The sequence below is a fragment of the Akebia trifoliata genome, chromosome 9, assembly GCF_017979445.1.
Source record: "Akebia trifoliata isolate Shusen 1 chromosome 9, ASM1797944v1, whole genome shotgun sequence".
Classification (NCBI taxonomy): domain Eukaryota; kingdom Viridiplantae; phylum Streptophyta; class Magnoliopsida; order Ranunculales; family Lardizabalaceae; genus Akebia; species Akebia trifoliata.
The window spans coordinates 15,428,633-15,444,283 of NC_141383.1; the positions used below are offsets into that span (position 1 = coordinate 15,428,633).

At 35.0% G+C, this 15,651-nt stretch overlaps 3 protein-coding genes across 3 annotated transcripts in view; all 3 read right to left on the bottom strand.

Moving 5' to 3' along the window:
* The window catches only part of LOC147394382 (PR5-like receptor kinase), a 70,663-nt gene extending 65,360 nt beyond the window's left edge, over positions 1-5,303 (bottom strand). The window contains exons 1-5 of the mRNA XM_086453283.1: positions 5,272-5,303; positions 4,597-4,636; positions 4,495-4,546; positions 4,242-4,365; positions 1,246-1,385 (exon numbers count right to left, since the gene is read on the bottom strand). Coding sequence (XP_086309409.1) covers positions 1,246-1,385; positions 4,242-4,365; positions 4,495-4,546; positions 4,597-4,636; positions 5,272-5,303 — 388 coding nt within the window. The remainder of the gene's footprint in view (positions 1-1,245; positions 1,386-4,241; positions 4,366-4,494; positions 4,547-4,596; positions 4,637-5,271) is intronic.
* Positions 5,304-6,664: 1,361 nt separating this feature from the next.
* Positions 6,665-12,282, bottom strand: LOC147394388 (uncharacterized). Its single transcript, XM_086453284.1, is given in 13 exon segments — positions 6,665-6,838; positions 7,866-7,985; positions 8,117-8,176; positions 8,244-8,366; positions 8,463-8,762; positions 8,850-8,905; positions 9,083-9,218; positions 9,988-10,096; positions 10,201-10,360; positions 10,440-10,722; positions 10,724-10,744; positions 10,879-11,085; positions 12,034-12,282. Coding segments are annotated over 13 exon segments (1,998 nt in total).
* Positions 12,283-13,073: 791 nt separating this feature from the next.
* Positions 13,074-14,249, bottom strand: LOC147394389 (uncharacterized). Its single transcript, XM_086454768.1, has 3 exons — positions 14,143-14,249; positions 13,545-14,063; positions 13,074-13,465 (listed from the first exon to the last, which is right to left on the bottom strand). The coding sequence occupies exons 1-2, from the start codon at positions 14,206-14,208 to the stop codon at positions 13,611-13,613; spliced, it is 519 nt and encodes a 172-aa protein (XP_086310894.1). The 5' UTR covers positions 14,209-14,249; the 3' UTR covers positions 13,074-13,465; positions 13,545-13,610.
* Between the last annotated feature and the right edge of the window lie 1,402 nt (positions 14,250-15,651).

A 15,651-nucleotide genomic window follows, 5' to 3' on the forward strand; every position in this document is an offset into this window, starting at 1 on the left:
TTAAGTTAAACTTCAATCCTGAAAAATAACATTTTCTTTTAGAAATTCTTAGAAGTTTTTCCTCTAAAAATTGTGGAATCATATCATGTTTTGGGGGACCGGATCCTGGCAGGGCAGAGCCATGATTTTGCCCAAGTGGGACAACCAATTGTAGAAATTTTTCTGTGGGGACAACTAAGAGCGAAAAATTTTTAAAAATAATTATGAGTAACTATGAGTGAAAAAAAAAATTTGTGAGGGGCAATAGTGACAGATTTTTTTATCCACTATTAACATTGGTTGAAAATTCTTGTTTGGGGTGGGGAGGGGGAGGGCAAGTGCCACCACTGTAAACCTGCCCCTCGATCCTTGTAGCACCAATTTCCTGTATCGTTGTACCTACGGTAAACGGAGTGCCACAACAAAAATACACTAAAACTACATCGTTGAAATTCGGTTGCAAATTGGAGGCTCAGTGACCGTCCATTTTCAAGGTCTTGGATCATGAAAAAGTAAATTGATGCAATCAAGAAAGTTTCCTTATTCATTTTCTAACAAAAGTATATTTTCTTTTTCTTGTCTACGTCGATACAGTAAGGTTCCCCTTCTTGTACAGTTTCTTTTTTTATAATATATATACTTTTGGAAAATGCTGGAATGACACAAATGGAAACGTAAAGGTGACAAAAATGATGTGGTAGCGCGTATATAACCGTAGATGCTTTTTACTCGTATCTCACGAAAAAGCATCTACAGTAATGTGCACGACACCACATCATTTTGTCACCTTTGTGCCTCGCTTTGTTTATCAAAAAAATAAAAAGTTAGGATCTATTAAATGCACTTCCAAAAAAATTTACTACCTAAAATACCCTCACAAAAAATATGTCCTACCAAAAATTTAGAGTTACTATTGACACCTTAACTTTTACACATTTCACCCCACTTTCTTAAATAGTTTATCACAGCCAATTAAAGATGAAAACACACTCTTCGAACATCACAAACGTTTGGCTCAAATAATAATCCAAAAAAAAAAAAAATAGAAATAACAACAACAAAATTAAAATAAAATAAAAACTAGAGAACTTCTATTGGCACTCTGACTTTTACTTATTCTCAACTATTTATTTATTTCTTTATTTTTAATTATAGTGTAATAAGTAAAAGTTGGGGTGGCAATAGCGATTCTTAAAAAATTCATCTGGTGAATCAATCAGACCCTAAACTGTTTCTTTGATAGTTAAATTTAATGGATTTACTTACTTTTTGCAGGAGAGATTGTTGGTGCATCTGGCACCGTAGATGGAAGAGGAGGGGTTGCTGATGGTTTCGGTGCTCCGGGGGGGGTCAAGTCCCAACACTTTCTTGGATCTATGTTGCACACCTGTCCTGTGTCATTGTACCTATAGTAAATAGAGTGCCACAACAAAAATACACTAAAACTACATCGTTGAAATTCGGTTAAAAATTGGAGGCTCAGTGACCGTCCATTTTCAAGGTCATGGAACATGAAAAAATAAATTGATGCCACTAAAAACAGTTTCCTTATTCAAGATCCATTAAATGCATTTGAAAAAAAAAATTACAACCTAAAAAACCCTCAGAAAAAAAAATTTCCTACTAAAAATTTAGAGTTACTATTGACACCCTACCTTTTACACATGACACCCCACTTTCTTAAATCATTTATCACAGCCCATTAAAGATTAAAACACACTCTTTGAACATCACAAACGTTTGGCTCAAATAATAATTCCAAAAAAATAGAAATAACAACAAAAATTAAAATAAAATAAAAACTTGAGAACTTCTATTGGCACTCTGACTTTTACTTATTCTCAACCATTTACTTATTTCTTTATTTTTAATTGGAGTGTAATAAGTAACAGTTGGGGTGCTAATAACAATTCTTAAAAAATTCATCAGGTGAATCAATCAGACCGTAAACTATTTCTTTCATAGCTAAATTTAATGGATTTACTTACTATGTACCGTTGGTGCATCTGGCACCGTAGATGGAAGCGGAGGGGTTGGTGATGGATTCGGTGCTGAACTAGCATCACCATGACATAAAGATTTGGATAGATTGATGATGATCAAGTAGAAGAAGATATTAAGTTTGATGAGATGAAGAAAGAAATAGAAAGGAATTTGCTTCATTTTGGAACAGAGTCATAAAAGAGAGGAGAGTAAGTGGAGATGTCTTTGATGAGTTTGATTGAATGTAGAAGAAAGAAGAACTCATATTGCCTTGCAATGACGCGTTGTTGAAATTAAATTAAGGAGGAAAATCCTCGGGGACTTCATTTTATATTTGCTTTGATGTGATAGTCATAGATGTGTTTCCTCGAGATATGATGAAAAGCATCAAAAGTGAAGTGTGCACCTCTAAATCCTAATGTCACCCCCAGCATTACGCTTAAATTAAAGCTAAAGTCGCTGTTTCAAGACTCAAGACTTAAGACGAGTGGTTTCTTGCTCTGATTCCGCAGTGCTTGAGACGTCAAGCATACAAAGCTAGTTTTGTAGCTGACAAGGGTATTTTTTGTAAATTAAGAATGCCTTTTAAATACACGTGGGTACATGTGATTGATCGCAAAAAATGAAAAATCGACTTAAAGTTAAGACTAGTTGGGCCTCCATGGTTTACGGGTGCTTCTAGGAATCCAACCTTCTCATTTCAAAGCAGGTATTTTCCAAAGGAAAAGGTCAAAAAGAAGAGAGGCAAAGAGTCAAAGATTGAATTAATTAATCTATCGTCCCAGAAACAACGATGATTCAGATACATGCACTTCTCTGGATTTTGGTTAATATTTAAAAGACCCTGGCCTCTTTGACCATCCTCTTTTGAAACTACCTTTCCCTTCGATCACTTGCTAATGAAAGCCATTTTTACCAATTTTTTTTTTAAAAGTCGCTTTAAAATTGACGCTCTAAAACTAGGGCTGCAACCTGGACGGGCTGGTCCGAACTCAATTCGGGCCCAACCCAATATATGGGTGAGTCTGGGTCAAGTTGTGTAGAAAATGAGTTGAGCCTGAGTTAGAATATCTGAATCCGATTTCAATTCGGGTTGAGGGTTGAGCTCGAGTTGAGGTACGAGCAACTCCACTCAACCCGATTCTAATGCCATAAACTAATATATAAATATTTTATATTAATTACAGATTTTTTATTTAACATTTTTATTCCATCTTATTATTATGACTCGTGGACAATTAGTTAATATTAATTTAAAGTTTGATGTAGTATAGTTTGTCTAAACATTCTCTCAATATGATAAAGAACCGTCGGTATTATATATTAACGGCGGTTGGTCTTTAGCGGGCAATTTTGGCGTCGGGGAAAGTTATAGCGGCATTTTAAATGGCGGTTATAGAACCGCTAGTAATACCATATTTTTTCCAGCGGTTTTGTAACTAATTACCAGTGGTTATAAAGTACCGATACAACTTTTTCCGTTCACGTGTATTTTCTTTTACTGGCGGTTATAAATGGCCAGCCATACAAACTATCAACGGCGCTTATCTAAAATCGCCACTAAAATAATGTATTAGAGGCGATTAGAACTGCCAGTTATATGTAATATTAACGGCATTTTGTCGCAACCGCCATTAAATGCTGTATTAGAGGCTTTTCAAAAACTGCCGGTGATATAATATATTAATGGCATTTTCGAAACCGCCATAAAAGTCTATATTGGAGGCGCTTTAGAACTGCCAGTTATATGTAATATTAACGGCAATTTCGAAAAACCGCCGGTAAAAGAAGTATTAGGGGGCGCTTAATAAACTGCCGGTAATTGTATTACTAATATTAAAAAAAAAATTGCCGTACATTGTTATGTATGGCCATAGTTTAAACTAAAGCATTTTAGAATCACAAAATCGTCCATGTTCTAATTTCTAGTAAAAGAGAATAAGTGAACAAATTGTTACCATATAAGTGATTGGAAATACTTCCCTTGGGAATGTACTCAGTGATAAGTATTTGTTGTCCAATAGTCTCAATCATCCAAGATAAAACATGAAAAAAAAAAAAACCAGGAATGAAAATTTATGGAATTCAAGGAAAAAAAAAGATCACCATTGGCAAATTTGCCAATACAATATGAAAAAAGTACAAAGGATTAATCTGTAAGAAAGAAAAATGATCAAGCCAACTCATTTTTTATTACCTCTGTTGTAAATTCCAGAGTAGGTGCACCAACTCACTTTTTATTTGCAACGATCATTCCATCATGAAGCAAATCCTAATACACCTCTCCAAATTTTCCTTCCGCCATCAAGTTTATGCCGCTAAAGTTCTTTGTAGCAACATCCAATTCTTCCAACATGAAAGGCCTTGCTTCTGTCAAAGACAACTCAACCTTGATGTTTCTTCCTGCTACAAATTACCAGAACAAAAAAAAAAAAACAAAAAGCAATGTAGTTGAAAAATTCCTATAAACTCAATAAACTTGAAATTTTCCTTATCATCTTAAAGGCAATGTAGTTGCACATGCAACACTACCTTGAAGGGATGAATCAGAGAAACCTGTCTCAGAAGTTCTTGAAATGCTCCTCTATGAGATAGGCAGAACCATAAAAATTTAATTACAATTCCTACTAATACCATAGCTCTTGCAACACCTCCAAGTAATGCTGCGAGATTCCTTTACATTTGGTATGGGACACACTTCAACAATGTAGAACATTGATCTCAGGGTATGTACTCATAAATAGTTAACTTGAAATATAAATTGTATAAGCAAAAAAGAAAAGAAAAAGAAAGTGTGTGGTGGGAACACAAAACTACAATTAGAAAACAACAACAAACAATCAAAGTCATTAGATTTTTAACAAATGATTTGGGAAATACAAGTCCAATGGTGGCGACAAGAAGTTAGAAAATGCTTTAGAATTTGAAAATTCCAAACAATTTCTTAATGGGGGAGTGAACTTAGAATAAAAGGAGTTAATTTAAATAGGCAAGTTTCCATTAACAAATCGATGAAAAATCATGAAAAATAGGCAGCAAATTAACAAATCGATCTAGGATTCATTAAAGGGATGTGTTTATTCCCCAAACATTCAATGCTACATACCAAAAAGAACTAAATATACATTGTAAGATACATGTCAACTATTTTCCTATTTGAGAAAGAAAAACTTCAATGGAGACACATTTCACTATTTGGCTATAGGAATCTATGAAGTATGATCATGTTTGAAAAAAAAAAAAAAAGGAAGAAAAGAAGAAACAAGTTATCATCTAAAATTATTCAATTTCATTGTGGAATCTACATACCTGCTGCAATATCTACTGCTCCTTTGACCCATTATACATTTCCTTCTCAAATCATCTTCGGGTGGATCAGAACAAACATCCAAACAATCAACGAACAAGAAATGCCATGTTAAGAAATGGATATGGGGATCCAAAAATAGTTACAATTAGTTTTGATTGTGACCAATTTGAGAACTTGTAACCAATTGAACAAGCCCGAATTAGTGAAGGCTCTGATTCTGAATCAATACACCAAGTGATTGTGTGTGTGTGTGGTGGGGGGCTGGGGGGGGTAACTACACTAACTACAGTAGCCAATTCCCTCTTACCTTACCTTAGACAAATGGCATTGCTACCATGCATGAATCAATATTAAAACTAAATGTTGAAATGGAAATCTATTCAGCTGCTTCTCTGGCTCAATCTACCATAACCACCTTCAACCAAGTGCCGCAACCTTCAAGTGCGCCAAACAAACAATGAAATGAAATGCAAATGAAAGCATGTGTTAGGAGGGACTTTCTCTACAATTGTATAGATGATGAACCCCTGTTAATTTGACTAAGATATTTCCTACAAGATCTTGACTTAACCAATTTATTAGTATTTTGTTGAATTTTTAACATTTTTAAACTCATCCAATTGTGATGATGACAACGGAGATCATGGGCCATTAGTCAAACTTTATGTTTTATTTAGTTTATGTTTAGAAGGATCTATATTAGTGATTAGGATTAGTATTTGAGTCCATATTAGTGATTAAGAGGTTCATATTAGTGATTAGGATAACTCTGCTTGTACAGTATGCCCTTCACACAACATTGTCAAAGCCCACATAAATGTGGATTGTGTCAGGTTGCCAGCCGGTGTAAGAATCCACTAATTCCACCGTGCGGATCTCATATTAGGTTAGTGAACTTATTATTCGGTGGCGTTGCTTATCAGGGAGACCAATTTCATTGGATATTCTTTCACTGAGTTCTGCTTTTAACATACATCTAGTGTGTATCAGTTACTAGCTTCACACACAATTTACATAAATGAATGAAAGAAAGTCATACACAAAAATAAATAGTTTCCCGAAACCAATAATAATAATAATAATAGTAATAATAATAATAATACCAGAGCTATAAAGAAATAGCTAAAACTGTCAAGACTTAATAACACCCATGGTTTAAAATGTTGTATCGGAAGAATGTTCAAGTCAAGGAAAAAACCAATACCACATCTGCTGATACATTCCAAAATAATCTGATACATACCCGAAATATTGAATGTTTCCTGGTCTATGTTTTGTATTAGTCTTGGCTGATACTAATATGTATCGACCGTACATTCTAATATTTTGAACCATGATAATACCTCAAGAAATTCAAATGAATACAAGAAACATTACAATCTCATAAGCTTATCAAATAATGGACTTACCAAGATCTTTCGCCTTCTTCAGCTTCTCATTAATCAGATCCTGGGTGCGAGGATCTGAAGGAGCAAGAACAGGCAATCCAGCCAATGGTGGAGGATTTAAAAGTGGTTGGGGTAAGGAAGCTCTATCTTTATTGAAGGCATCAAGAAGAATAATGGACTGTCATGGAGAAAATAACAGATTACAACATTTATGAGAGCACGGGGGACCCATTGTGTTATACTTTATGCCACTATTGAAAAATCTTTGAATGAGTAAACTACGTTGCAAGTAATGAATTCTTTTTAATTCAATAGAAACTTGAATCTGAAATTTTCGGTTCATGATTAACAACTATGAAATCGACACATTTTAACTCCAAATTTCATGGGAAAGGAGCTTCAAACCTTGATCAAGCCGATTAACAAGTGGTTTAAACCAGTTGGCTTTAGCAGAATGAATAATGTTGTCTTCATTATCATCTCAGAGCTTCAGCAAAATTGATTCCACTTTCCTTTTTGAATCCGTATTCAGAAGCCTAACAAGGGAATTAATTGCCTTGCTTTGTTCTGAGAGTTTCTTGGGTGCAGATTATTTCAAATATGTGAAAAATAAAGGTTATGGTGCAATGGCACTAGATTATTTCAAATATGTGAAAAATAAAGTTGAAAACATCCACTAACCAGGATTTTTTGCTGCATCAATCTGAATGCCCAGCAAGTCTGATGCACCATGAGCATATGATGTAATCTGATATGAAAAAAATAAAACTCTCAAAAGCGCACCTCCACTTAAGCCAACCAGCACCAAAAATAGGCGGAGAGATGCAATTCATTAATAAAAGGAAAAAAATATATATAAATAAATAAATTTAAAGATCATGGTGCTTGGCCAAAAAAAGTTTGTGGTAACCAATTAGACCTCTATCCATGACACCACTCCCTTTGTCACTGATATGGTGTCTCCTCCAAATGGGTATCCTACCTTTGATATGAGAAAATACGATTGAAATTACAAAGATGAAGAAGATTTATAAAATAGATGGGATGATTGTATCACATGTAATGTATTTTAACTGTTGTAGAACCAAAAAAAAAAAGAAATTATATGAGATATTCCAATTCCAATCCAATGGTGTCGACATTTTTTAAACTAGAAGCAATTAAATTTGGGTACTCCATCTAATTAATTAAATTAGAAAACTCACCAACAAGGTCTGAAAAGTGATGACAGAGAAAAAATCATCCGAGACCTTTCTGGAGAAAGAAAGAGAAGCAAAGGAATTGCAGAGGCTGGAGAATTTGGAGAGTCCCTTGCCCACGTTGGCCTGCCCACACACCACCCCATTAAAGATTAAACAAAACACAACAAATTTAATCATATGATACTAACTGAGCAACTAAAATAATGAAGAACAACACATAATAATTATAAGTGCAAAAAAAAAAAAAAATGGACCTGAAGAGATGAATTGGCTACAAAGAGAGTAGCCGAAGCCATGTTGTTGATTGGTGATATCTGCGAACAGCAGCAACAGGGGTGAGTTTGAAGCAACAGAGTAACAAAATTCAATATTAAAAACTACCTTCCAACTCTCGATCAATCCCGTTTGTGCATTCATGTTTATTTCCCATAAGTGTTGCTTGCTCACCCTGATGGTATCACCAAGACACTCACCAAGCAAAGAAGTATCTACCATTTTGAGAACCTAGAAAGCATGTACACTCATAATCTGTAAACAATATATGAAAATTTTATAACCTTAATTGTAAACATCTATTTAAGTAATGAGAATAACACATACATAGGGAAGACATTCTCTTTTGGCAGGTAACTGGACTTGCGTCGAAGCGACGACGTGACCAGCATCAGCCCAGCATGTGGGGTACAAAAGTTTTCCGATGAATGTTAAAAGTATTTCCGCTGCAGAAGATGATGCCCACAAAGGATACCAGGGAGACGATTCCCATTCAATATCATAATTGCTTTGGGGTTCTATTGCTGGAAGAGAGAGTACCCCAGATCCAAGGCTGAGACCATCCCCATGAACAATCCAGCTAAACTCCAATGCATGTGTTGTCTCAAAAAAGTTTGCATTCGTTATCTGCAAAAAAAAAAGCATCTCATTGGCAGTTGTAATGATATTCACATGTTTGGAGAAGTTTGACAAATAAGAGAAATATGAATGTACCTTGAGTATGTTGTCCCTGATTGAAATCTTTATTGATTGATAGACATATTTAACTTCTAAAAACCGTAATTTAGTACATGAGTAATGACATCAGCAAACAATGTGATTAAAGAAAAGATAGTCAAAACATGTGCTTAGCTAAAAAACAATTCGAAACACATGGACACACTTAAAATAAAAGTTACATTTATGCATAAATCTTATATGAGAAATATAAATTAAATTGGAATTACCATTTAATGCAGGGTGAGGAGTTCGATCTGGCCATGTCAGGCCATTCAAACAGAAGTTCAAATCATTAGGGGTATCTCCGAAGTTCCCTCCATATGCCCAGTGCTTAGTACCATCTCCACCTTCCTTCAGTAGTCCCTATATAAAATTTGCAAATTTTACTTCGTTGAAATATGCATCCTCTATAATGAACCTGACATAAAAATGCTAGAGTATCCCAGGTTCCAGTTTAAATGAATTATTATGCAACCAATATGGCATCTATATATTACCAATATTGCATTTGTGTGAATGTTTAATATGGGGCTAACTTACTAAAAGGCACTTGTAGTTTGTGGCATATTTGAAATTGCTGGATAGCTCTCAAATGAACCTTATTTGGTCAATTATCATCAACAAAAAACATTTGAACACCATTGGAAAAAAAAAGATCTGTAAATGCCTCCAGTTTAATAGTATCCTTACTAGCAAAACATAGAAGAAACTCAATTTTCTTTGAAGACCAAAAGAAAAGTTGACCATGCTTAAAGGGATATAATGAGCTTTTCACGTGCTTCGTTAAATTTTACTGACAGTACTAAGTCTTTAAAATTCGTTGCAAAATCTTCATTAGTCATCCCTGTTTAGGTCTCCGAGTTTCAAGGGGCTTGTGGTTGGATTCAGATCCTAATACCATAGAGATGGGTAAAACACAAGGGGGTGTTTGGCTGCAAAAATATGCCAAATCATTGGTGAGAAAGGGTGTGATTCTAGTGTCTTATTTGGTTTAGCCTACAAAGGAACAGTATACTCAAGCAGTGCACCTACCAACTTTGGCCTTTTAGGGACCACAACTCTGGAAAGGGGAGTCGAAAAAAAAGTAAGTCTTGCTACTGCATATTCTAAAGGATTTAAGAGATTAATTCACCTGATCAACCCACTCCCATATAAATCCCCCTTGAAGACCAAATGTGCTATCAATTGCTTCCCAATATTCATGAATATTTCCATTGCTATTCCCTATTGCATGTGAATACCTGCAATGGAGTTGTGACTCAACTGTCAGCATATAGAGAAATAAAATTATATAACCAGGTAGAGTGCATACACTGTTATCGCAAACATAGAAAAAGAAACATACTCGCACAAAATTAGTGGTTTAGTTTCGGTTGGATCCTTGGCGATCTTCGCTATGTCCCAGATACGCATATACATGGGACAGACTATATCTGTAGATGTGGTTCTGGATCCACCTCCTTCATAGTGTAATAACCTTGATGGGTCCTTTACTTGAATCCAACCTTTAGTTAAAAAATTTGTCAAACAATAACCAAATAAATAGAACAAAAAGGATAATGAATGATAAAAAGAATCTGATACCAGCTAAAGCAGAATGATTAGGTCCATATCCAGACTCATTTCCCAATGACCAGGAAATAATGCATGCATGATTCTTGTCCCTCTCCACCATGCCTATGACACGCTCTAGCATAGAACAAGCCCAAATCGGTTCTAATGTGGGATGCTTGAAATGTCGAGAAAGATCGAAACCATGGGTCTCAATATTGGCTTCATCTATCATGTAGACACCAAATAAGTCACACAACTCATACCATCGCGGATGTTGGGGGTAATGACTGTTTCTCACAGCGTTGATATTGTTTTTGCTTAAATAAAACCAAATCCTACAAGCGAAATAATACATGGAAATCTCAACAAGATGCTAATATAGAATCATTTCACTCGATTGCATAGGTCATATGGTGTGCAGAAAAAATTACTCACAAAGAAGAACAGGTAAAAATGTAAAAGATGTCACCTTAACCATACAGGACTCCACATTTGTCTTTCCTAGACGTGGATGGTGCTCGTGTCTGTTGACACCTCGTATTATCACCAGATGCCCATTAACTAGGAGTTGCTTTGTGGTTTTTGATATTTGTCGTATGCTTACTTGGCACGATTCCCAATCAACCAGCTGGCCAGATGCATCTTTGAGGATGATAACAATAGTGTACAAGTTTGGCTGTTCATGAATGCAAACAGGCAAGTCTCAAGACAAGAATTGCTTTCATAAGGGAAACTAAATCATGGTTGCAAAAGGTCAAATCAAATGCATTAGGCAAGAGATGGAATACAACCATGAAATTATGAAGGAAACACAAACAATTTCAACATTAACGAACCAAAATAAGATATCTGTTCTGAACCAATGCTTACAACACGTGCCTTGAGGTGCATCCTTTGTGCCTACGCCTTATTAATCAAAGTTTAACTCAGCCATTGAAGTAAGCACTCGTAAACTCATTTTCCTCCTTTTTCTTAACAGGACATTTAAAATATTGTATTTTCTTTTATTTTTGGTCTATTCTTCCCCCTTTTGCTTTCTTATTTGTTTGAAATGGTGAGAGGAGGTAGTTAGATAAAAAGGGGAGGGAAGAAATAGGGAAGAGCCCACATGGAAGCATGGGAATCAAAATTCTAGGATCTTTCCTTCTAAAATTCTGGTTGTGCTGAACTATGGACCATGGCTGAATGATTGTATGGAACTATGGTCGATTATAGCTGGTTGGTATATGGAACTATATGATTTATCTGTTATGGGTCAGAGTGTCTCATACTTGCATCAATGTTAGCTATCAACATACATGCACATGCCTCTGTCACATAGCTTATAAGTACAAAAGATTTTATTCCTTTGTTCAGGTGGTTGGGAAATAGCAGAACACTTGGATATAACAATAGTAAAATAAATAATATCTATGTGATCAAGAGAATGTCACAGCAATGCACTCGCCATGTACTCTTTATGACAGGTTGATAGTTGTTATCTAACCTTTATTAAGAAGACATGGAAACCTCACCAATTCTTATGATTCTAATCCAACAACCCTTTATATAATATTAAAGTAATATATTTTACAAAGTATTGCTTAAAATGATAAAAGAGAATTTAAATTAGGGAAGATTCCACTTGCTCTGCAGACCAAAGCTTAGGCATTTCCAGTCTCCCCCCAAGTACGTATCCATGAAAACCAAGCCTTGCATTAGGGGATGGAATTAGTTCCATATGAGCTGCATCAGATGAAAGCAGATCAATGTTTCCATCACATTCAAACCACTTCCCAGAGTCGTATACTATAGCCTCAATTGAACAATTGGCAAGCACACCCTCCTTGGACACTTTCCTCGAGTCATCAACTTTCACTTCAACCTGGGTCATTGGTCAAGCAAAGGCAAATAGTAGGAGTTTTCCATATAAAAAAGTGGCATATTTAAGTACATTGTTATTACATTTTCCCTATATGGTGATTCCAACCTTTTATCTCAATGAAAAAAGATACATGATAAGAAAGAGGTTGAGTCTGAAGCCAAAACAATAATAACCTTTCTGAAGTAAGAACATGATGGGAGATACCACAAAATACATACTTGGTTCAACATAAACTAGTCTCCAACACCATGCATATTCCTAGCTAAGCTTCACAAAATTGCCAAAGCTAGCTTTTAAGTTTTAACACGAGACCCCACCCCCGTCCCCACACAAAAAAAAAACTGATACAACCATTTTAAATGCCAAATGAAGATATGAACTGCAATGAAAGAAGAATGTTAAAAGCAATGTGTACAGATGCATAACAAGCACCAGGGCACCCAACATATACAGACGTAAAGAAATCGATATTTTACCCTATTCTAGAAATCGATAGTAAGAGAAGGAATAACTAAGCAAGTAATACCATTCAACTGTCCTAGCATTATAGATGTTCTAAACTATCATACTTGAATAGTTCAAAGTTATAGTTACCTCTCCAAAAACCTTGTACTATCAATAGTTGACAACTGAAATTCTAGCTCCAATAGTCATCCGGGCTTGGGACCACCCTTTTCCCTCCTCCTTTATCCGGGCTTGGGACCGGCAATGTAAAACATATAATTTTACATTGACGGAGTTAAAAAGGGGTTAGCTAACAAAAAAAATAGTTATAAAAGAAATTATAAAATATACATAGGTAAAAAAGTCTATGTAGTAATCCATTTCATACAAACAACTTGCACACATAAAGGATGAGAATGTCATACCTACTGATTTGCTGAATCTTTCAGTCCATTTCATCTATTTAGGCTAGTAATGGACACAATCCCAATTTTCAATATTTACAGACCATTATCATAAGTTTTTCATAAGTAAGCAAACTAACAAAATCATAAGTTTGTCTCAAAAAGCAAGTATCACAGACCATTATCCAAAACACAAGATTCACTTAATAAAACTAATAAAACTAATTCATTCAGAAGTTTTTCTGACAAAAAAATGCATCACATCAATCATCTGGCGGCTGTGTCGATGAGTCCAGTGGAGTTGGGAATGTACAGCCCGGTGGAGTAGGGAACGTGCCGCCAAACTACAATAAACATATCAGATTATCAAATATATCATATTTATATATCTAAAAACTAAATAAATATAAATTTTTTACTTACACATCGTGATAGGTTCATAACCATATGTGCCAGATTATCAAACTCAACTTTATCAGCTTGTCTTCGTCACTCGGCTTCATCCTTATCAACCTGTCTAAGCCGTTCGGCCTCAATCCTATCAACTTCTCTAAGCCGCTCAAACTCAATCCTATCGACTTCTCTAAGCCGCTTAGCCTCAATCCTATCGACCTCTCTCTGTTTCTCTATTTCATTCCTAGCCATATCGAGTTGATGCTCCAAGGATGACCTCTCATTCTCACGCTCCGCCCTTTCACCAGTCAAATTTTCCTCTAATGTTCGTATCTTCTCTCTCAACATGGTTATCTCTTCACTATTCCTGGAAGAGGATGAGTCCTGACTAGATGATGACCCCCACAACTTTGTGGGAGTCGGACCCAACCCAAATCCACGAACTCGATCGGGTCTCTCTGCATCCATGACCTGACTAAGTACATCATTAGGTCCACTTGTATCCTTTGAGCCCTCTGGTAATTTTTCGAGTATTTCTTGCATTTCCTTCTACAAAGAGTGATGATGTAAATTTTATAATTATTATATAACTTTTTGGAGTTCTATAAAATAATGTAATTGCACTTACTATTTTGATAGCAACATCATCATCAACAGGTACCCCATCTTTATGAGAATGGGTCTTTATCCACATTTCAACTCTGTTGGGGGGTATGCCAATACCATTTTTATCTTTCTATTAAGACATTGATGAGAAAATAATAGTTAATTACATGATTATACTAAATGATCAATGATAATGAACTAAATATTATTATGATTTATAATACCTCTTCGTGGCGAAAGCAAGCAAAGATTTTTGAACCAGACATATGTAACATTGTCTGCTACAAGCGATTATTCTTATTTGTCTCACTTCGACGCTGTATTAAGGAAAAACAATTAATAAAAATATCATGTGCAATGGTAACAAATCTGAAATATTAAACATGTAACTCTAAATTCCAATAATCTATGAGTGCTGCCCACTGCTCATTAGGAACACCATCGGGACGATGCTCATATCGGATTGCATCATCATCGTACACATCGTAAATAGTACGTTTAAGACCGCACTTGTAGTCCTTCCATTTCCTACCCATTGTTTTCATGACAAATGAGCGATTCTCTCCAACAATTTCGAATTTTTCCTATATATATCAACATGCCAATCAAATATTATTTCATTCTAACAGTTTCTAGTAAAAACAAAAATAAAATGTATTATAATTATGTTAAAACATATGTAACCTACCAGTAGCATTTGCCATGAACGCTCTTTGTCATCTTCATCAATCTTTCTCCACGATTGAACATCTAAACGAAACATACGTGGGTCTCTAACTATAACCCCACAAAAGTTAGACATTTTTGGCACATGTTTTCCAAATGGTTGTTTTGCCTGATCAAATTCTATTTTTAGCCTTTTATTTGGTGGGAGAGAAAATAGGCTCAAGCACCTTATTGGACCCCTTCTTTTCTTGGTAGTGGATCCAGACAACCCCTCATCGGTCTCATGCTGTAATGGACTTGACTCATCCTCTGAAGGGTCCATCTAAGACATGCAATAAACAAATGAGTTAGCACACAATATATTATATGAAAAATAAATTAAATAATTAGTTGTCATTTCTAACCAAATAAGCATACCAATTAACATTCTAAGTTTCAATTGATTGTGGAACCCTTATAAGTAACAACTTTAATTTCAATAACTCAAATTACTAAACAAATAAGAAAACTCCAACCCTCAAGAAGTAGATACAAGTTCACATTATAACATAAACTAGTAAACAATAATACCCAATAAAAGTTGGGTATCTTTAAATATCAAATTACCAGAAACAAAACAAATCCCATAAAACTTAACCCTTAATTATTAATCAAAAACTAAAAAATTCCTTCATAAATTTCCTGAAACCTATATAAGCATACCCAATTCAAGATTCTACACAAAATCCAGCATCGAAGTAACAATTTTACTAAAAAAATCCATAGTTCTATAAAGAAAAATGAACAAAAACTCTAAAATTCATAAAAAAAAAAATTGGTTCAATAATACCCCATATAAGTTGGGTATCTTTAAAGATCAAATTAC

What these genes read in the sequence shown, in the direction of transcription:
- LOC147394389 (XM_086454768.1), bottom strand. Translation starts at nt 14,208, where the DNA reads ATGTGGATAAAGACCCATTCTCATAAAGATGGGGTACCTGTTGATGAT. An exon ending in ATGATGTTGCTATCAAAATA is followed by an intron (nt 14,064 to 14,142) that starts GTAAGTGCAATT and finishes CACTCTTTGTAG; the next exon opens with AAGGAAATGCAAGAAATACT.